The following is a 21,505-nucleotide window of genomic DNA, read 5'->3' as shown; positions in this document are numbered from 1 at the left end:
AAAAGCACTGTACTCACCAGTATAGTATTTGATGTTCAAAACATGGAGTTATCCTTTCAAACCTGAAGAAAAGAAGAACACATTAGCTACACAGCTCTCACATGCCATTTCTTTTAGTGAAACTAAAAGCTCACTAGGGCTGCACAATATGGCAAAATCCATTCAACTTCCTACAGATATTGCTGTAGGATTCATTAGTTGCTGGAAATACTAACTTTGGCATCTCATTACATTCTTGCTGAAGAGTATTAAAAGATGTGAAGCCATCTTCTGTGATTTGATACTACACATGATGCAAATTTTTTTATTTCTGTTAGTTGTGCAGCCCAATCCTTAATCCAACCTCAATGAATCATAGTTCATAAAGGCTTTAATGTAATCAGGCCTTTCTGGTTCCTCACCATCTAATGTCGGCCTCCATTCTGCTGACATCCAGTCCTCGGGCCTGCAAACAAAAATCGAAAATGTTCATTATAAACTTGAGCAAACGAGTTTTAAAACGATGCAGCTTCTCTTTACTTAATGTTTGAACTACTGAGTCACATTAAATGGCGCACACCCTGCAGCTAATAGCACTGGAGCTGTGCAGCTAACTTAAAGCTAAGAACTGTAAGCAGTTTTCCCATGAAATCAGAGGAGTTGGCGTTTCTTCACAGTATTCAGATGTCCCTACCAACATTTACTTCATCACAGTCATGGGGAAAAGCTGCAGTACAATAGTCAAGATCACTTAAAGTAAAAGTAAAGCTCCTCGGCTAATTAGCATATCTGCATGCGCAATGAGACACGTGGTGGAGGCCTGCTGCTGCCAGCTCACATTAATCCCATCAAAACACATTTAATCTAACAAAAAGCATTTAGATTCTTAAGGAAAAACATAAAGCTGAGAGTAAACACTAGAGCCTTACAGCTAAGGATCAATAATCTTGCCAGAGTCAATAAGAACAAACAGCCTGAAGAAGAGAGGACCTATTTACCTGCTGCACAGCCGAGGAGTGAGGACTAGCAGAGGGTGCAGCGCCCTTTTATACGCAACGTCGCAAAGGATGATGGGAAAAATAATGCAGCGACTTAGCGCCCCTGCTGGTCAGTGACTGTACTCTTCACAGCAAGGGCGTCTCAGGGCGTCAAGGCCCGGAATTGAACCCTGCAGCATATAGAAATACTGAGTGGTCCCAGCAGGGGGCAGCATTCAGTTAGAGAGGGCGGTGAAGATCAGGAGGAAGATCTCTCCAGAAGGGGGCAGTATGAGGATGTTTAGAGAAGTTTCTTCCTTATTTATTTATTTTTGTTTTACAAAATGAGGAGTTTGAGATGTTAACTTTATTTGTTTTATAAATGTTTCAAACATAATATCCAGCTGTCAGAGGTCCAGTCATGTGCTTCACACTGTCACACCTGATGGATCTGAAGAACAAAAAACAGCTTCTCTTGATGGAGTACAGTACTGTGTAAATGAGGTGTGATGTAGTGCAAATATATTATTTTAGTCTGCACATTTGTGGAAAGCAGCTGTATCAGTGTGTTATTTTATGATATATTTCTTTATGTTTGGCCCTAAAAAGTATGAAGGTCTGAAAAAGTATTTTCCTAATAGCAAATGGGAAAATGAAGACTTCTGCCAAGAAAACAATTTAAGTTGATGGCAGTGGCTGAGACAAAAAATAACAGGATCTTGGACAGCAGCGCCATAAAGGGCTGGGAAAGATCATCGACAAATAGAGTTGTATTATGATGATTATAATAGATTAAGTTACCCAGCAGGATATAAATTGCCTTTCCCAGCTGCAACATTAGCGTGATGCTTACACATGCATGCACTGATAATTATAATTCTATAATATTTATGATTTTAAAATGGGCAGTTTTGCAAAATGAGTCTGGTGTTTTGTTTTGATGCTAATACTAGGTACAATACAGGTGCTATAGTAGCACACATTAAAGCCACTGACTAAATCACTTGTAGAGTGTTGAAGAACGTCTTCCTGATATAACAAATCAATAAACCATGTCACCAATTTAAGATCTAAGGAGGAATAAAAATACCTCAGATGCCATTGGTTTTTAACAAATCTCCACCAACTAGATATCGTTTGAGTTCATCTTCAGCTGAAACTGCCCATCATTGGCTCCCTGATGGTACGGCAGCTGCCCAACTGAAGGAAGGAAACAGCAAAGATAGAGGGAATGCATGTTTTATTCCTACACATCAAAAATGCACAGATTCTGGCATCAGAGTGTCTGACAGTGGTAAATCAGTATGAGCAGCCAAATGTTGCAGATTTACTCAGCAGCTAAAAAGTTGACAGTGGTGGTAAGACAATATTGAATATTAGTTAAATAACCCTTAATAATATATTTAATCTTACATCACTAAATGTCTAGTTTATGGAGTTTAGACACTCTGTAGCACGTGGTTCATTTCTTTCGGCATTATTTCTAACAGCAACTGAATGAGATGTTCACAACATGTTGAAATGTACTGTACAGTTTGGTTCTGCTGACATGTTGTATTTGTCTGTGTGTGCAGGTGTGAAGTATGTGCCCATCCCAGCTGACCCGGAACCATGCACTCAGTGCGCTCCGGACCCTTTGGCCTAATCTTTAGACCTGACAACTCAAAGAGCAGTGGTTTGAACTCAGAGCCTCAGTTGAAAGATGAACTGTAGGTGCCCTATTTTGTGCTTTTAGTCACATCCTGTCCATTTTACAAATATAGCTGAGCTGAAACCACACACACCCTCAGCTTACTCACTGACTTTTACCTCCTTCTAGGATGCTTCAAAACAGTTCAGTGTTGATGTCTGTTTATTATTCTTCCACTTTAACGTAAATCATCAAAATGGAAAGAAAGAAACGTTTCTAACACTGATCCAAGCTGAGCTTCTTTTTTTCATTCATGTATTTATTTTCATTGGTAAAAACAACAACAAAGACTGTTGGAGTGTCGTCCTCCTGCAGCTGCAGACACACCAGCAGCTTCTTCTCTGCTGTAGTTGGTGATTTAACATTCGTATGTTGTTCCATTTTCACAGTTTATTACTTTTCATGTAACGTTTGTTGTTTTTATTCTGTAACGGATGCCAGTTGAAATGTGGCAAATCACTTGCCACCTGATATCAGACAGAATTATCAACTCGTTACACTCCATTGGGCATAATCGAAGGTCCTGACCCAGGCAATCAATAAACAGAAAAATCTGATACAATCAATGGTTATGATCAAAATGAAATAAAAAATACATTTCGATTGCCCTTATTAGGCGATACTGAGTGATACTGAAATGTATGGCAAGGCCTCTGTTCAATCTAACGCACAGACACAACATGGGGGGCAGAGACAGTAACAGCTTCAAATTTAGCTTTCATCTGGTTTGTTTCTGAAGACATCTTTATATGCTTCAGAGGAGGATTAAATTCTACAACTGCAACTACAGCCATCAAGATCTTTACCAAGTTTTTCACTTGATGTGCATACGGCACCACAAATGTTTGTCTTCATCAGATTGATTTTAATATGCCTTTAAATGAACCAGGTTACTTTTCACACAGGCCAAATTTCTTGAACAGACAATAATCAAATCTTGACCACAAAGATAACGAGGTACTCTGTTGCGAGCTCGCTAGAGCATTGAGAGATATTCTTGGGCATTTTCAGGTGAAAATTGTTTATTTCTGCATTTCATCCAAATATCATTGCATTTAGATCCAAACTATGTAGCTGTAAATAAGAGAATGAATGATGGTTCAAAGAAGCAGAGGTGTACAGTAGGATAAATATTGCCCTCAATATGTTTATCTTGAAAAACATTGGAGAAAAAAGGTTTACAAGAAAACTGAACTGGTAGAACAGAACACAGTCTGGACTCTAGCAGCACTATGAAACAGCAGCAGTGTTTCACAAGTCTACTCTGGTTCCTTGTTTTCACTCTCCTCACCTTCTGATCCACCCTGACATCTTCGGGTTTGGAGCAGAAACAAGGATGGGTGATGTGTGGAACAAAGGGGAGACTTCATACACTCAGTCCTAGCCATAGTCCTCACCATGGACCAGCGATCCAGAAAGACAAAAATATGTAAACAATCATTTGTTCATAAAATGCCTTCAACATGGAAACATTTTCAGGATTGTTTGTTCTCTGTCCAGTTGAAAGCCCCTTTAGCCTTTTATCGGAACCTTTTTGGCATAATGGACATCCAGATGTGTCCTCTGACAGGCAATGTCAATGATCTCTATATTGCATATGTTCCATAAATCTGTCACAACTCTCCAAATCAATGTGTTCAGATACTATGGCTTATGTAGGGCTTTGCTTCTGGATAACACTTGAGACGCAGAACAGTGTGAAGGAGAAAAATAGGTGGCAACGATAACTTGAAATGGGAACAAAACATCAAAAGGGTAAATGGAATGAAGATGTAAAGCCATCAAGTTCATATCCTCAAATATTTTACACTATTGCCAGAAAGAAAAAAAATAAACAAAAAGAGCATTGAAAATAAAAAAAGAATATATATTTATATATCCATCATATGTATATCTATATATAAACAACAGTTACAACTAGTTGCAGGCAAGCGGAGAATTTCTCCCCCGCCCCTTTAAGATTCATCCGTTCCACCGTTATAAGGCTGTCAGACTCTCGGAGGGGGCAGCAGCTTTCTTTCCTCAGTCACCAGATTCCCTGAGATGTAGAGCGCCGTTTTATTTGTCAAGGTTTATTTGATTCTAACACCATCAACCACACACCCCTTGCCCGCCCCCCCGTCTAAAAAAAACAACCTTTGTGTAGGGAAACGAGTGCTGCTCTGGCTCGTCCTGTGGAGCTGACGAAGGGTGTGGCCGTGAAGCTGACGAACAGAGCTGTGAGACGCGACGACCCCTCGCGTCCCCACTCTGCGCTGCCGAGTCTCGTGTTGGCGGGTGGTGGGTATCGGTGGCGGTGGAAGTGAGGTTGCCCAAATAATGAGAGGAGCTTTACTAATTTTCATGTTACATCTTAGATGCTTTTCCATTTGATTTCATTCATTTCCATATTGTTATTTTACAGTCAAATGCAAAGCTGTGTACATATTCAATCATCAGTCATTCCAAGGCTTGGAAAAGAAGTGGTTTTGCAAAAGAGTTCTTATGAAGACTCTGTTGTGTGTGCATTTCTTTATGCATATGTGTGTGTATCAGAGTGTGCGTAGTCTTCTCAGTGCCTCTGAGGGACTAATCTCTTTAATAGAGGCTCATCATAGACCCAGCACTCCCCGTCCTCGTGGAATAGCTGCAGAAACACACAGGCAATAAAAAATGATTACACTCAAATATTTGAAATGATTATATTAGAGCTGAATCTAAAATGAATCTGCAAATGTATCTGACATTTCTAATCTCTTTGTCTATCGGTGAAATATAAAGGTTGGATCTGTTGCGTATCAAGTATAGAGTAAACTTTGATTTTTTTAAAATCATGTTACACCATTCTGTTGTATTCAGTAATTTTACACAAAAACACGAATACATAGTGCTTTATAGGGCAAAAGATGCGTGTTAATGTCTCAGCATTTTGCACATAGCCTCACCCTGGTCTCCCACTGTTGCTCATTCTCCTTCCTCTCTCTGGCTTCAGCTCTCTGTTTCTCCTCCAGCCGGTGTTTGGCGTCTGTTGCTGAATCAATGTCTTTCAGCTTAAGGTTCAACGTCACATCTCTCCACAGTCTGGTGAATTGAAGGGGCAAGAGTTAAATACACAAAGACAGAGTTTGTTTCTGAGCGAAGGTCAGGGCTTAGAGACCACTTTCATTTCTTACCTTCGGGACTCGTAGTCGAGCTGGTCTTCCAGCTTTCTCACTTTCTTCTTAATGAGGCCCATCTTCTTAGTGTCTATGAACACTGTGTTCTCCTTGAAACACAAAACACATACATTTATGTATTAATGTATTTGTTTATTGATCAACTATTTATTGTAGTAGTTATTTCCCAGTGCAATGAGGGTCTATATTCAATCTTTGTTCCCTAATAAATAAGAAATAAGAAATGAGAAAAACTCACTCCAGTTGTCCACTTTGCATACATCACTCCGTTCCATTCTCCTTCAATGGAGCAGAAGGACTTCTTATCATTGGGTGGACTGAAAGAGAAATACACAAGAATTGTGGTACATTTCATAAAATAAAAAGGCCAGGGTCTTTTCTCCATAATCAGTCTTTGAACTGTGATTTAAATTGTACTGTGCAACCATTTTCCTCTTACAAAATCTCAGCGGTGATCCTGTGCTTCTTTCCTCCGTAGAAAGGTTTGGTGTGGAACACGATAGTAGCACTGTAGCCCGACTTGGAGCAGGAGATGTTACACTCACCACCCAGCTCCACCCACGGCACAGTAAGAATCGACCTGGACAGACAGGCTCAGGGTCAGTGACGCACATATTAATGAGCAGAGAGATGTCATTCAATGATGATAAAAGAATGCAGTAACACACACCTGCCATATCCATTGGGGAAGGTGAGGATGTAATGTTCATCGTGCTCCAAACACGACACGCAACCTAAAACAAGACAAGTAATTATTACAATACGTTTATTACATGAAGTGTGATTGTGGAGTGTATGAAGCAGTGCTCTTGAGTACCTTGGCCAATATTGTGGACCCCTATGGACATGCCTAGAAACTTCGACTTAGTCCAGATATGAGCGTTGAACTGGATCTTCTTACTTAAACACTCTGCGTAGAATGCAGAAACTAAAGAGAGAGGAGAGGGAAACATCTCAGTGATCCATAAAATGAAGCAAACAAGCAATAACGTCTCCACTAAAATACAATGACAAAGCTGCTGGTAACTTTCCAAAAATGATCCATGTCTTAATCCTATGTGTCAAAAGGTTTTCACAATGCTGTGGAATCTCTCAGAGGAAGAAGGTTGGACACTCACTGGGTGGGTGGTGAGAGACCTGCTCTGCCACAAAACGCACACTGTTGGCTGAAGACCACGGAACTGGACCATCTGATACCGTCTCCTGGAGGGTGGAGGAGAGAAGAGGGGTCAGAATAGAGGAGGGCTGGAGTTCCTCCATGTTACAAATATACAAAATAGTGACTATTTAAACAATATTACAACAAAAGGTGTGGTGTTTGTCACGTGTTAACTTGGAAAAACAAAATAGAAATGTACATATTAGGCAACCAGTTTGTTCCATTTAGTTTAAGGTGAGTGTACTTGCATTCCAGTCTAGTTTATTTGTGGGGTCAGTCCAGAAGGACTGAACCGATCTTTCACAGGGCCACAACAGAATTTCAGCCAGTGACAGCTGAAGTGGTACCTTCTTCCTAATTAACTAAATATGACCTTTAGTACAGATGTGTAAAACTTGCGCTATGTGTAACACTAACAGCTTGTGTACATAGTCCCTAGTAGTCAAGAAGCAGCTAGGGCTGCAGAAGCATGTGGTCTCACCGTGTGTGGGGGAGGCTCCTCTATTTCACAGGGCAGATCCCAGTGGCAGAAGAAGACTTCTCCCAGGATTGGGTTATATGGTTTCTTGGCCACTGAACCCTTTCGCCCTGCATGGAAAGCTGACAGGTACCACTTCACCACGTGCACCATGCGCTCCCGGGGCTCCAGCTGCTCAGCGATACTAGTGGAAGTCACATGAATGAGTTAAACTACTTTATGTTTGATCGTTTCTGTGGTATATATTTAAATAGCTGTGTTATACAATAGCTTGCATCAATGAAAGAGATGACCGTTACCTTACAAATAAGTCGGGATGTGCAAAGAAGTCTGCGTACATTTCTAACAAAGATCTCCTTTCTAGGATGAAGGTAGGCAGCACCACCTGTGAAAAATAATGAAGGAGACAAACTGTAAAACTGTAGCTGAGTGGGTTGTTCAAAAGAAACAGCTTGCACAGATGATGTCAGTGAGTAAAAAGGACCACTGCAGTGGGGGAAATTCAGACAGAACAAAGAGAAACACTTCCAGCATGGAGGCAGCCAGGCTCATAACTAAGCCTGCTGGTCAGGGGTCTTTACCTTTGTGAGGTCCATGCCCAAACGAACTTGAGAGAGAAGATGCATGATGACGCTCTTGTGTTCCTCCACAGACTCTCCCTCACCGTCATCATCACGGTCGTCATGGCTATCAAATGGGTCTGAAGACAACAGCAGAGGACAGGTCTCACATGGCTGTAAAAACATTAAGTTCCCCGCCTGTTCGTGTGTACAACACTACCCATATTTTATCATTTAACTAAATCAACTGTTATTAACTGTAACAATCGCCTACTTGAGCAGACGAGAGCTCCAGCTTTGTGTTAATAAAAAAGTACAAAAACAGTTGGGGGACATGGCACATTGGTGTGTCTAACATGCTTTCCCTTTTTACCTGCATCTGTGGTGCCATTGGACATGGACGAGTTGAGGGACTCGGTGGTGTCTGGTCGTTTCAGCGCTGTTTCTTCATTAGTGAGAGGCAAGGCAGCTGGAGGCCCTGAGGGACTGAGGGAAAGAGGAGGAGATGGAGGGCGTGGAGGCAGGAAGCAGGAGAGATAAGGAGATAAAGAATGAGTAGGATTTCACAGACAGTGTTGTTGCAAACTTCTCTGACTTTTCCCAGCATTTTCCCACCTGACCTGATAAACGCTATAACTACAGTGTTGCTCTCAAGCTGTGAAGCAACAGATTCACTGTATGCAGTGTTGGTCGCAGGAAGGCGGGGTGCTACTATACTCACTCTATGCAGTGTTTGGGGGAGGTGCTGCTCTGGTAGAACTCGTCAGCATCGTAGAACTCATCCTCGCTGGAGGAATAGGAGAAGTCTGGCACAGAGTGCGAGGGGATGGGGATGTGAGCTGGGGAGGCCACGCCGCTGCTGGGGCCTGATGGGCCACTCCCTGACAAGAGGGGGAAAAAAGAAAAACTAATTTTACTTTTCATGTTATGGATCTAAATAATGATTATTATTCACGGTCAAATTTACATGATGTTGTTCGACTGGAGCACTCATTTCTGACCCCCGGTCCAGCAGGGCGTGTGAAGTAACATTAAGCGGTCTTTAACATAGTGATTGCTTCCTCTGCAGAGGATATTGACAGTGCTCTCGAGAATGCAGCCTTTCTCCTTATTGCACAGCGCAGCATTTTAATCCTGCTGCCTCAGCACTGAAGACAAACAGGCATGAACCTCTGCTTTCCCTTGCTTTTGTGCTTGGTGTCTTATTTACGCAGTGTTCATGGACACAGCACTTTGGGTTGGAGAGGTACAGTAAGAATGAATGTAATTATTACTGTTGCTCTTGTGGTTGAGTTCTTGAGTGAACAGGCTCTATTAAAACCTCTAATATAAATAGGAACATTTTTGAATACCTACAAAAAGTCAAGACAAAATAGCAGTTAAAACAATCTCACTTCCTCCTCATATGATATATTCAAAGGCTCCAGAACAGGTACTAAATAAACCGTGGGGATTTTTGCGAGCTGCTGATTCCACATTCCCAATAATGAACTCTGAACCTTAACGTTTAAGCCATCATGGAGAGAAGTCCCTGATGTGCTCGGTAAAAAAGGGAAGCACCAAACCAGGAAAATAACTCTTCTGGTAATCAGTAGAGGGATGTGTAATTCAAAATCAATCCCTAAAGCGAAAAAGTCTTTCTTCCTTGTCATGGCATAGCTCCCCAGTGTGGTGCTGTCATTGGCTGCAGACTGTAGTGAACTTTTCACCTGTGCTGTTGGGAGTTGGGGTCTGCAGACTGCCCATCACCGTGACGACAGGACCAACGGCTAACGTGGAGGGTCGTTGGTCTGATTTACACACCTGAGAAGCGTCTTTAGAAAGCAAGAGAGAGTAGATGAGTTAGCAGTGAAGCCTCAAAATGAAGCCAAATCACATTACAACAGCGTTGCAGCCTGAAATCGAGGAGGCTGAGAAAATGAGCTGAGATGCTGTAGACAGACAGGCTTCGGCTGTGAGGGGATTACACAGTCTATTAAGAGACTGAAATTAGAATGGCCTTACTTTGCATGGCTGATTTCCACAGCATGGTCTAGTCATAAGCTGACCAAAATAGACACTTTTCTGTCAGATCTTAGTCATACGAATACATTTAGTTAATTATTTACTGACTAAAATGACTTAAAACATAATTGCACTGAAGGACTGGACTCTGCTTCAACACAGAACATCATTAATGCATTCATTTTCAGAGAGAATTAGTGTCAAAAATGAAACATAAATCACATAAATACATGTAATTATAACTATAGCTGATATTCCAGTGGCATACTGGACCCTGCAGTAGATCTCCAAAAGGAACCTAACTTGTATCAATTTACCTTCAAACACTGAAAAAACATTGAGTACATTTATCAAAACCCTGAATGATATCGATATTGTCACACTAGAACTTGCTAAAGTTTTATCCCACTGTTCAATACCACACTGAAATATTAGAATATAAATGTTGTTGAGGGACAATATTACATTAGGGTGTTTGTTGATAAAATCTCCAAAGAAAAAGCATTTGTCTGCAAGAACTTCAGACAAGTCAGTGACAACATTAACTGCGTTGCAGAGACTGGATCCATCAGCTGGAGGAGATTAAGGTTTAAACAGCAGGGGGCGCTGTTGTCAGGCTCTCTGGACAACATTGGATCTGTGAGGTCTGAGTCTCTACACAGACTTGTTGCCACACCAAGCACATGGGTCTAAATGTGGATAAGAAATGGTGAGAAGGCAGATGTGTAGAACCTGTGGGTAGTGTGGTCTGTGTTGGCATCGTGGTGTTGTCTACAGGAGTGTCCAGAGGGGGCTGGTAGATCCCATCCACTGGGTTGATGGTGCTCTGGAGGAGAACAAACAAAAACAACATTGCCATCAACAACAAAAACAGACACTTGCTGCAACAATAGCACACCCACGCCACTGCCTGCTTACTAATCTAAAATGTTCTTTAACAGACCATACTGCCTATAAACTGACAGGAAATCATCAATTTATTTTTGAATATCCACATACAACCAGACAAGCCGATTTTAACCACACCTATAACCAAATGTGCAGACACGCTAACCACAATGAAACACAATTTCCTTAAACATCCAGGCCAGCTCTCACCCTCAACAGGGCCCCAACTTCACAGCCTTTGTATTGGTTATAGATGAGCTTAATGGTATTCGTGCTCCACAACAAGAAATAAAATATGCAACACCGAACCCGGGAAGATCAATTTCTTTTCACTCCATTTCCTGTAAAGAATACCAATTCCAGGTTTCATTAACGTAATCAATATGAAACCAGTGACACTGCTTGAAATCCAAACTCCAGCAGTAGCTTTACACAATAACTAACAGCGCCTCTTGAACTCTGAAGTCTAAAAAGGAGTTAATTAACTCCACTGGGCTGCAGACTAAATCTGTAACATGTTTAAACTCTCCGGCTCGTGATTTCCCCCGTGGCAGAAAAAAAAAAAAACCTGCGGGGACATTCTTATTTGCGGTGACCTGCCCTCATCAGTGCCACCTTAACATCATGTGTCCATGCATTTGAATACAGGCATAAACACACACGGACGCGCCCACACATAAAAAGCAGCCTGTCAGCTCTGCGTAATGGGGTCACTGGCGCCGATGACCCGACTGGGAGGAACACCGACAACACGAGCTAAAGCAAAACCATATCGACCTTTATTCCCCTAACAACTTACCCTCAGGGCTCGTGGTGGCACTGACATTAGATCCAGCCAATGTGATGTGCGATATATCCTATTACTCAAACCTGACCTGGAGCCTATGAACTTCACACCTTTTTCTCCTCTTGGTTTTGATTAAGTCATCTGAGATCAACAGGAACAGGCATGGTGAGTCAGAACATGACCCGACACAAGGCTGTAAGGGTGAAAATACAGTAACTGGCAAACACACCGAAGACGCACGTGTTACATAAAAGATAATGACAACAGAGGAAGAAGAGCTGTGATGTAAAAATCTCTGAATTTTCCTCTAAATACTCCTCTATTGGGAAATTACTCTCTAATTTATTTTGTTTTCTATTGGTTTTTTTGTCCAGATATGTGCCACCAACAAAAAACATGGTATGATCAGAGGTAGAAATGTCCCGGAGAGAAGCTTGGTCTGATCTGTTCACACATCTCGACCTAACCCTCAAGCACGCTGCCTCTATTCCTCCCTTTCTACCTCCCCTTCGCACTGCCCAATGCTTGCCTAGTCCACGTGCCTCCATGAAAGTAAGGCGAGGGCTACTAATTATAGCCGATTACAGAAATATTGGTCTGTCATGGTGGGACCAGCCGGTGGCCTTGCAAGCGGAAGCTAAAGCAACAAGCTACAGCTAAAAACGGCTGTAAGCGCTGTGTGATTGATTTTCTTTTCTTTTTTTTCCCCAGTGAATGTAATATTAATGGAGCAGGTAGCTCTGGTAGCAGAGCAAACGTAAACCAATCACAGCACATACGTTATTTTGACAGATAAATACAGATCAGGCTTCTCGTGTGCTCGGTTTAAATGGTTCCCGCACTTTACGACAGTTCCCCCGGGGAGGTGCAAAGCTCGACAAGGTCAATCAAACACACTGCTTGTGTTTCAACTATTCTAATCTGAGGTCAGTCAAACTATTTATCATTTGCTCCACATTACTGGCATACAGGCAACGTGACAGACTTTTAGACCTTCTACAGCTGTAAAGATATGTTTAACACATATAGCTTATAAAAAACGTGCAGTTAGATGTGTAGACAGAGCTTATACGGTGCTATTTATACCACATAATACTGTACTTAATGACTGAGATTAAGTCAGATATAAGAGTAATGCAGGCTTTACAAGTTGTACGGCCCCCTATGAGGTTCTTGCTTTAAGGACCACTGGATGTTTTCTATGTTAGTACATTACTTTACCTAACATTTTCCAAAGCATATTGAAAGGTTTTTGATTGATTTTTTTTTTTTTTGAGGGTGGTCTCAGCACATGTTTAATTTGCCTTTTAATCTTCACTTTTCTGTGTTTCATGGTTTCATTTTCCAGTTCATCTATCTCCCCCTTCCCTTTCTTTCCTCTCTACCCAAACACCCGCTCAACCTTTACAGTGGTAAAAAAAAAACAACTTTATAGAGATATGAAACCCAGAATAAAGTCCACTTTAGGGTTGTGTGATATAATATCTATATCATGTGACTATAGAAAAACGTCAATCGCTTCATATTATGCTCTAAATGTGTCACTAATCACCCTCGTTTAGTCCGGAGTCCATATGAGAACAATATATAAGGTTACTGTAAAACTACTTTAATCTGCCCACCTCGCTTTCTCTTCTCCCCCCCCACACACACACAGACACACACAGAGACACACAGACACACACCGGCGGGATGTTTTCATGAAGTCGCCCAAATAAATACGACTCGCGTTTTCGAGTCGTCACCCGCGATTCCGCTTTCCCTACAGCAGGTGAGCCTCGTTTGGTGTCAGCTGTTAATGAGTCGGTACTGAATGCTTTACCTGATCCGTGCTGGTAACATATGAACCGTCTGCACCAACCACAGACCACATGTCTCTCTCCATCTCTCTCTCTCAATGTTTCCGGACGTTAATATACCTTTGGCCCGCCACCGATACCGATTTGGACGTCGGTTACCATGGCAACTAAAAATAATGAGTTTTATTAATGTTTTGTTTAATGAGTACATTTTATTTACTGAGTATATAATTTAAAATGTAACAAGAAATAGGCCTTTCCGTGTGTTAAATTTATATAAACTATTTATTCATTGAATTTACAGAAAATGTGCTGTGTTGTGACATGTATCGTTATCTGGATATAACATTTGAATCATATCGCACAATGCTAGTCCACTTTTAAAAAAAGTGGTGGTACCAGACTGCATAGGTGATTGTGAGCCAGGAATGTTAGGAAAAGTTTCCTTGGTTGTGTTCGAGGATGTGCCAACATCTGATTGTGAATTGGTGGCCAAAAGTCAAATAACACACACGCATGGACATGTGTGAAAAGGATAAAGTATGTTTAGTGACTGTATGTTCCACTTAAAGGTTTATTGGTCGGCGCCCACTCTTAAATCAGAGGTCAGAGCTTCCTTAAGCAACAGTCCCTGCCATGAGACTAAAATGTTATTTAAAATGAATAAGACTGGGACACATGGAAGGAAGTGCGCATGTAGGAGACCAATACTTGAGGAGACGAAAGAACTGGTTCGAGACTGAAGCGATTACACAGATGGCTGACCATTATAGAGGATATCCTAGTGATGGAGAAGCTCACATATAGGCTAAAAGTGAGGCAAGGTCAATGGATTATCAATCTGATGCATGGTTTAATTCTTCAAGCTCATATTCACACCATACTAAAAGGAATGGAAAACCCCTGATTCCCTTGAAGATAAGAAATCAATCTAAAAACAGAGGAAATGCTTTGGAAAATAATGTGATTTGTAGTTAAAACACACAAAACTCCCTGTATGACATGAAGACGGGACACCTGCAGAGCCAGCAAAGTGCTCTCTGGATGGCTTTAGTGCTCGATGGTTGAATAAGCAGGCAGTGTGTACACAATAAATCAATGGTGAATCAGTTGACTCTAATTAGTGGGTGAAGTGAAGTGCAACATTTTCTCATATACAGGCATGCAAACACACATGTATAGTGTACGTACACATACATATTCTGCAACATTGTAGATATTCAGTGTTAAAAAAGGACACACGTACACATTTTGTATCTTGATGAAGAAAAGAATAGTTCCCAACCACTGCTAAAAGAATTTAAATCTCAGATGAAATCAGGAAATTACAAACTTAATCAACAGGATAGTGGTGGCAGACATGAGGGAAAGAGCTAGAGATAAAGCTTATCTCCACATTAGACGGCATGCACTACAGAGATTTGATTTATCTGATTTTCTACAGTGGAGAGTAAATTAAGCAAGAAAAGAAAGTTAGCAGTTTGTTTGATTTCAATTTTTGTCATGGACGGAGAATGTCAAACTTACTATAAGTCCGTTTGCGTGTTGCTGTTCGTTACTTTGGTCCTTAAAATTTTGAGAAGACAATGTTAGACTAGTTGTGTAGGAAGGTTGAAGAGTCATTTCATAAAGCATCCTGAGCATCTGCGATATAGAGAGAGATCCTTCCCTCTCATCACATGGAGCTTCATAATATTCACCAACTTGCCACATGCAGTAATCCTTTCATCACATGGTAAAACCCTGATTTCTGTCCGTATCAATAAGGACAGGATTGCTCAATCTGTAAAGTAATCTACATAATCACTTCAGCCATGAATAAGATTCTAGGAAACCTTATTCAAGGGTAATAGTTGGGAAAAAGAAAAAGCTAAAAGATTAACCTAACAATCACATGAAACTGAAATGATTGCTCCACTTCCTTTTCAAAGGGCTGAATGGAACATGTGATGAAACAAGTACTGGGCTACACCCTCATCAACCACCGACCCAGATAGCAACTGTAAGCAGGGAACTACCCCAGAGACACACAGGAGGTAACACACAGTGCACACACTGATGTGGTCTTCTCACAAGAACAAGGATTATGGTGAAGTGGCAGACCAAATGACAGAGGAGGTGAATCAAACTGTGCTGATGTTGTGTTTACCTTGGCGATTTGCAGCAGTACAATACAGTGCTTGATGGACTCTACCATGCTCTGAAAGGAAAAAAAGACAGAAAAGGGATTCAATAACTAGGAACTGACTTGAAACTTAAAGACAGGAAGGAAAATGTGTTAAGTTGACTTACACAAGTAGTCTCTTTCAAATTTTCAATTTTCTGTAAAAAAGGAAAAGAAATCGGGCTGTAAGATCCAACAGTGAATACGAAGTCCAAAGCAAAAGCGCAGATGCAGCTGGTTTAACAGCAAATGAAGCACAACTAAGAAGAAACATCAATGTAATGATGTCACACTTTTTGTTCTTTGGAAAGACTACTTCCCATACTGAAGAGACTGATGGAGTCAGAATGACAATAAAGTCAAAGTGACCAGAAGCCTGTATAAAGCTCAGGGAGGAAGTGAATCACACAGCTGCTGGTAAACAACTGAGATAACATGAAACTGAACTGGATCCTCCAACAATACAAAACACTCCTTCACAGGATAACTTACTTAAAACTAATATTTTATATAAATAAAAACAAAATCTGCCCTTGTGGAGTGAATGGTCTTAAAAATAAATGTAATTGTACAGTTGAATCAATTATGATCTATTATAATAGTATATTGGTTCTAACAACAGTCCCTCAGTTACATATATCTTAACTGCTTTACTACTGTCACTGTTACTTACTATCCATTAGCTGCTACAATTACAACTAGAAATTTGTGTCCTGGCAGCGTGCATAGCTGCGTACTGAAATCGTATAATTTCAGATAACCGAGATCTACGTGCTATAATTAAAATAAATTAGTGTCAAATTTGTAATAATTGTATGGGGACAAGTTTTCCTACGTATTGATTGTATAATAATCTATGTAAAGTGAAAATTGCAGGAGTAACAGCAAGTCCAAGACACATTTTTATGAACACTTTACGACAGCACTACCCTCTAGCACCATGTGACTCCACTCAAACCCGCAACAATACACACACATTGAAAAAAACATAACTCAAAAAAGCATAAAACATTAATGCCATTGTGTGAAAACCATGGTATAGCCAAATAAAGTGTCTTAGAACCTGTTATAACTGTTAATCATTATTTCATGTATGGCAATGTAATTGGGTCTCAAAGTACTGCTTTGCTAGCATTTAAACTTAAATTACTTCCTCCATACAAATGTGAGAAACAGGTCATAATTACAGTGAATCAATGCATAACCTTTAAAAATATCCTGACATTTTAAAACTGACAAATGACAGCTATCATTTTATCGTTCCAGAGCGCTGTGTGTCAGCCTGCTTCCCCTGCTGTTAGCCTCGGCTCTAATGACAGCGAGAACAGCCGACCAGAGAGCTGACACACAAGGACAGAGCAACACTGCTGGTACTCACTCTGCGTGATTCATCCTCTTTGCAGTCCTTGATCTTCTCATCAAACAGCTGTGTGAGAGTGACAGAGAACAAGAGAGAAAAAAAAAGAGAGGTGGAATATGAGCAAAGATGCGTACACAGTCAGATTAGTATTAAAATGATCAGATATGTACAGATGATGTCGCTTGAGATAATGTGGCAAGCTCTTCTCACAGAGGAAGGACATTTGCAGTGTTTTCAATGAGGCTTTCTGCCTGAGAAAATATGCTGCTGCTTCTTTAAATACACGGATTTCTGCTTTATCATCATGCTACCGCAAATCTTATTTTTAATAACTTCTGCTTTGTTAAAGAGAAGAGCGATATCAAGACACAGATTCAAATGCAAGCCTTGCCATGTATATGATTAATCTATAGATTAGTAGGTTGCAATTTGGAATAAATTATTTGCGCGGAAATTCTTCCAAATGGAATATATTACCTCTGGATGTTGAGCCAAATATGCCACCTACATTTCTCAGATCTACACAAAAGTGTAAAATATTCCAGATAAAATGCCGGTTAGGTGTTAATCTGTTGAGTCCTACCTTTAACTGGTCGATCAGAATCTGTAGGTAGGCGTCCGCTTCAGCTAGCTTCTTATCAAAGTCTTGAACGCTCGGAACAAATCCTGTCTCGGCCTCCTGATGATGAGAAACACACAAACCTGAGAATCAGTGCAGCCCTAACCAAATCCATGTCAAACCCAATGCAAGTATTTGCATATTCAAAGTAAAATACACTGCCAATAATATAAGCCACATATACACATATTATCCATTCATTAAAAAGAGCTTGTCTCTGTCACCTCTTGGCCAGGTGAGCTTTGTAAACTGTTACACAAAATGGTGGACAGAAACATCAACAGTTCAGGAGAATCTTCCAGCAGCGTACTGTACTGGGGGAGATATGAATACTATTGTTTAAAGGCTAGCCTACATAAAAGGCCAGCAGGTCTGTCTGCCCGCCTGCCTGACTGGAGGCCAGCAAATTTCAGGCTTCAACAAAACTGAATCAAGGAACTCAAGGTTGGAGAGAATTTAACTACTGACAGAAAAGCATGTGTAAATGGGCTGAGGTGCACTTAAATTCATTGTTTGTTATTTAGCTTGCCTTAATAGCCCCATCAGAATCACAGAAACACAGACTCCACACAAACGCATAGAAACTCGAGCACAGACAATTTCATTACATAATATCCATTAAAAGGTAATTACTAGACTATTGGCAGGACAGACGTGACCGGGCATCTGTCTCTATCTGTCTGAGCTCAACCAAGCAAGAACCATCCGGTTGGCTGTGACACAGAACCAAAAACAGGAAAATTACTAGATAAATGTCCCACAGGCGAGACTTCCTTAAAAAAACAAAAACAATACTACATATTTAATGCTGGAGCCTCTCAACGGCAAGGACACTCAGCACCAATGGCAACACAATAACCCCTCTACGTCAGGCAAAACTAATCAGTTAGATGACTAACACAGCGTGTGTCTCAACAGCAGTTAGTCTGACATGGAAAAACACAGAACAGCACGTCTTTCATGAAAAAGAGATATAGTAAAACTGATAATGACTGTTTGACTCAAACAAAAAAACCTTGGTTAGTAAATCAATCTTATCAAACCGTGCTGTGTGCTACTGCTGCTTTGGATTTGCTGCGTCGCATAGTCCTGGTGTGTCCTGAGTGTGTGGGGGCTTTTCTTCCTGCTAAAGACGATCTCACAGGAATGTGAAGAAAAGCCATTAACAGCTAAACACTAAACACTGTTCGCAGCTTCCCCTGTCTGAGACCTGCTAAAGTTTAAACTGTAAAAACATACTAGCTTTATAGAGAACAAAGTCTGGGTTAACTCGGCAGCAATGAAGCCTGCAGTTAAATGGCTAAACTTCCTCAAAAGGATCAAAGGTGATTTCACTGTCAACGTGACTGCAAAATATAGCTGGCCACACGAGGGCCTGAGCAAAAAACAATTTTGATGCAGATGTGAATGTCTATATACTGTATCAATCGGTGTACACATTTTTTTTTGTGTGTGTGTGTGTGTGTGTCTCATTTGCACAGTCATTCCAGTGCGAGCAACTTGCACTGCATGCTTACTTAAACTACACTGGAAAATCACTGTAGTTTATAGAGAAAAGAGATACTATCTTTTAGTTTTACTTGAGGTTGCCAACTAAACACCGTTTTCAAAGCAATACCAAAACACCTACGGGTGCTTATGTAAATACAGGGTGTGGACTACCTTTATGAATCATATAATCGTGCAAATTTGTTTGCCATTCCACCTCTAGATATAGTGGGGATTAACTTCATCTGCACTTGTGTTATACTATTTACAAAATAACACCTTACAACATAATCCAACACCAAAAAATAAGTGTAAAAAACCTGAAAGATTTTATTCAAAACCTTATACGCAACTAACAAGTAGTATTTGCTACAGGGCTTGTATCTTGTATTTTGAACTGTACATTCACTTGTACAGTTGTTATACCATGAATTACTGTCGATGTTTGCATTAGGCCTAAATACATGTGAACAGGAAAATGAAGAGGAAAGAACAGGACAGAAAAAAAAGACAGAGCCCCTATCATTACGTAGTGAACAATAACTTATGTTTTGTCAACACACATAATGGAGGGAAGTGTTTTTTACTGACAAAGCCGATAAGTTTGGAAGCGGAAAGTCAGACGCAGGTGGTTGGTTTATTAACAGACAAGAGCCACTACACCACCACGTCATGGTGCTCGCTTCGTCACCGTTCCTGAAATATTCCCAGACGTCTGCACCTCCACTCCCACCCATTCCCACCACACAGGCCGAGCATCTCGGTTTGTGTCTGTGTGTGTGTGTGTGTGACTGTGGCAATATTTTAGAGCAGTCTCACACATTAACACTCACAAACTCACCCAGCCCCCAAACAACACACCATCCTCCCCCCCTCCCTCCGGTTTCTATTTGTCTTTCCACGCAGTGTGACCCACTTTAAAATGCTGCTGCCCCAGCAGCGCACTGCAGCCGTTAAAGTTCTCCTTGCTATGGTGCAGTGGCGCTTGCATTTGTGTGTGTGTTTACTTACTGGGTGCCTCGCTCCAATGGACATGCTGCGTTAAACCTTGTACATCTCTCCCATCAGGACATTTAGCCTGAGACAAGATCGTTTTCTCTTTCTCTTTCTCTGCCTCCGTTATTCTGTTTTTCTCTCCCTACAGCAACAAACCACCAGCTCTAGTGAAGTTAGCGTTCTTTCACCCTCCTCCCTCCTCCTCCTCCACACAGAAACAGAAAACAATCTCCTCTTGACGCTTGCTCTCCACTGCAGTCTGCCAATATAAACTACAGCAGCCTTCAGACTGTGAGTTAGCTGTGCAGCCTGTCTGGCTACAGTATATCCTTCGACAGCAGTTATCAGCTGAGCGTTTGGTATGAAGGCAGACAGAGCTGAGTTAATCCAGGACCCTCCCCTGGCAGGAAAGGCACACTTCCTCTCACGCAGGCAGAAGAGAAAACACACAAAGCAGCAGCAAGTGCTGACAGGGACAAGCATTAACAGCCACTCGGATTGGCTGAGGCAGCAGAGGCAGATGTTTGGTTGATCAAGCAAGCAGGTCCTGGATTGGTTGCTTCTGGGTCACATGATGCTATGACAGCTGCGCGCTAACACTGCATAAGTGTGTGTATGTGTGTGTGCACCGAGCACGCAGGCACACGTAGCACATCAGAAGGATTTGCCACAGAGGGAGGGAAGGCAGAAAAAAGGAAGGAGGGAGGGAAGGCAAATGAAAAGGTTGGTCATGAGGGTGAAAAATAAGAGGAGATGGGTGGAAAGAGCTGTACGTAGATGATGATGAGAGGGGAACAAGGAGGACGGTTTGGTTTAGGGAAGGAGAGCAGGAAATAAGGTTGGCCAGGAAAAGAACTAGAGGGCAAGACAAGCAGGAAAAAGAACAGACTGAGAGACACTCAGTCTCAACAATCATAAAAAACAGACACAAAATAAAAGGACATAACAGGCTGCCAGCTGGTCAGCAGTAAATCAAAGTCTTTCCATAAAACTTAGCTTGGTACTGATTCTAGTCCAAAGCAGCCACATATTGCATAACATTCTCCATTTATGATGACATAAATGTCACCAATACTTCCAAGAGTCATCATTGACTCTCAACTGCTCTGTTGTTGTCGCAAAGTTGACCAGATCTGAGATGCAAAGTCCCTTTCAAGGTAGAAGAGGTGTATGATTTACAGAGTATGCAAACGTATGCAATCTGAGGTCCAATAAAAATCCCACAATCAAAAGTCTAGGTAACATATTTATCTCTTACTTCAGGGTTTCCAAAATAACTCACCACTCCTCTTTTAGACTATATCAATACCAGTATATTCTTCAGGTATTACAAACAACAGCATGTTTACGTTACCTAGAAAATGGTGAGTGAATTACTACATACAGGACAGGAAAAGGAGCC

The 21,505-nt window shown here is 41.1% G+C and overlaps 1 protein-coding gene, 1 long non-coding RNA gene and 1 other non-coding gene across 8 annotated transcripts in view; all 3 read right to left on the bottom strand.

The window, feature by feature from the left end:
* The window catches only part of LOC118322266, a 4,203-nt gene extending 3,206 nt beyond the window's left edge, over positions 1-997 (bottom strand). Inside the window, exons 1-3 of one of the 2 annotated variants that reach the window (XR_004796437.1) lie at positions 978-996; positions 402-445; positions 18-62 (exon numbers count right to left, since the gene is read on the bottom strand). This is a non-coding gene — a long non-coding RNA (uncharacterized LOC118322266). Of the gene's footprint in view, positions 1-17; positions 63-401; positions 446-977 lie in introns of both variants that reach the window. The other variant, XR_004796439.1, reaches the window with a different exon arrangement.
* LOC118322472 lies at positions 622-700 on the bottom strand. The gene has a single exon (XR_004796449.1). It is a non-coding gene; the product is annotated as a small nucleolar RNA SNORD74 (small nucleolar RNA).
* Positions 998-2,907: 1,910 nt separating the features above from the next.
* osbpl9 (oxysterol binding protein-like 9) overlaps positions 2,908-21,505 on the bottom strand; it is a 29,212-nt gene continuing 10,614 nt past the window's right edge. Inside the window, exons 1-21 of one of the 5 annotated variants that reach the window (XM_035653288.1) lie at positions 20,119-20,553; positions 17,584-17,679; positions 17,019-17,066; positions 15,769-15,798; positions 15,626-15,676; positions 15,004-15,042; positions 10,735-10,828; positions 9,708-9,812; positions 8,720-8,879; positions 8,372-8,484; positions 8,020-8,138; positions 7,738-7,823; positions 7,442-7,622; positions 6,920-7,004; positions 6,619-6,729; positions 6,472-6,535; positions 6,241-6,381; positions 6,040-6,118; positions 5,799-5,890; positions 5,571-5,706; positions 2,909-5,272 (exon numbers count right to left, since the gene is read on the bottom strand). In XM_035653288.1, the coding sequence (XP_035509181.1) occupies positions 5,198-5,272; positions 5,571-5,706; positions 5,799-5,890; positions 6,040-6,118; positions 6,241-6,381; positions 6,472-6,535; positions 6,619-6,729; positions 6,920-7,004; positions 7,442-7,622; positions 7,738-7,823; positions 8,020-8,138; positions 8,372-8,484; positions 8,720-8,879; positions 9,708-9,812; positions 10,735-10,828; positions 15,004-15,042; positions 15,626-15,676; positions 15,769-15,798; positions 17,019-17,066; positions 17,584-17,679; positions 20,119-20,142 (1,929 nt within the window). In that variant the 5' untranslated portion in view covers positions 20,143-20,553 and the 3' untranslated portion in view covers positions 2,909-5,197. Of the gene's footprint in view, positions 5,273-5,570; positions 5,707-5,798; positions 5,891-6,039; positions 6,119-6,240; positions 6,382-6,471; positions 6,536-6,618; positions 6,730-6,919; positions 7,005-7,441; positions 7,623-7,737; positions 7,824-8,019; positions 8,139-8,371; positions 8,485-8,719; positions 8,880-9,707; positions 9,813-10,734; positions 10,829-15,003; positions 15,043-15,625; positions 15,677-15,768; positions 15,799-17,018; positions 17,067-17,583; positions 17,680-18,662; positions 18,899-20,118; positions 20,554-21,505 lie in introns of those variants that run through there. The other 4 variants (XM_035653287.1, XM_035653284.1, XM_035653286.1 and 1 more) reach the window with 4 other exon arrangements.

The sequence above is a fragment of the Morone saxatilis genome, unplaced genomic scaffold (assembly GCF_004916995.1).
Source record: "Morone saxatilis isolate NCDOM2014 unplaced genomic scaffold, NCSU_SB_2.0 Contig12, whole genome shotgun sequence".
NCBI classification, from domain to species: Eukaryota; Metazoa; Chordata; class Actinopteri; family Moronidae; genus Morone; species Morone saxatilis.
This window is presented reverse-complemented; position numbering and strand designations above follow the sequence as displayed.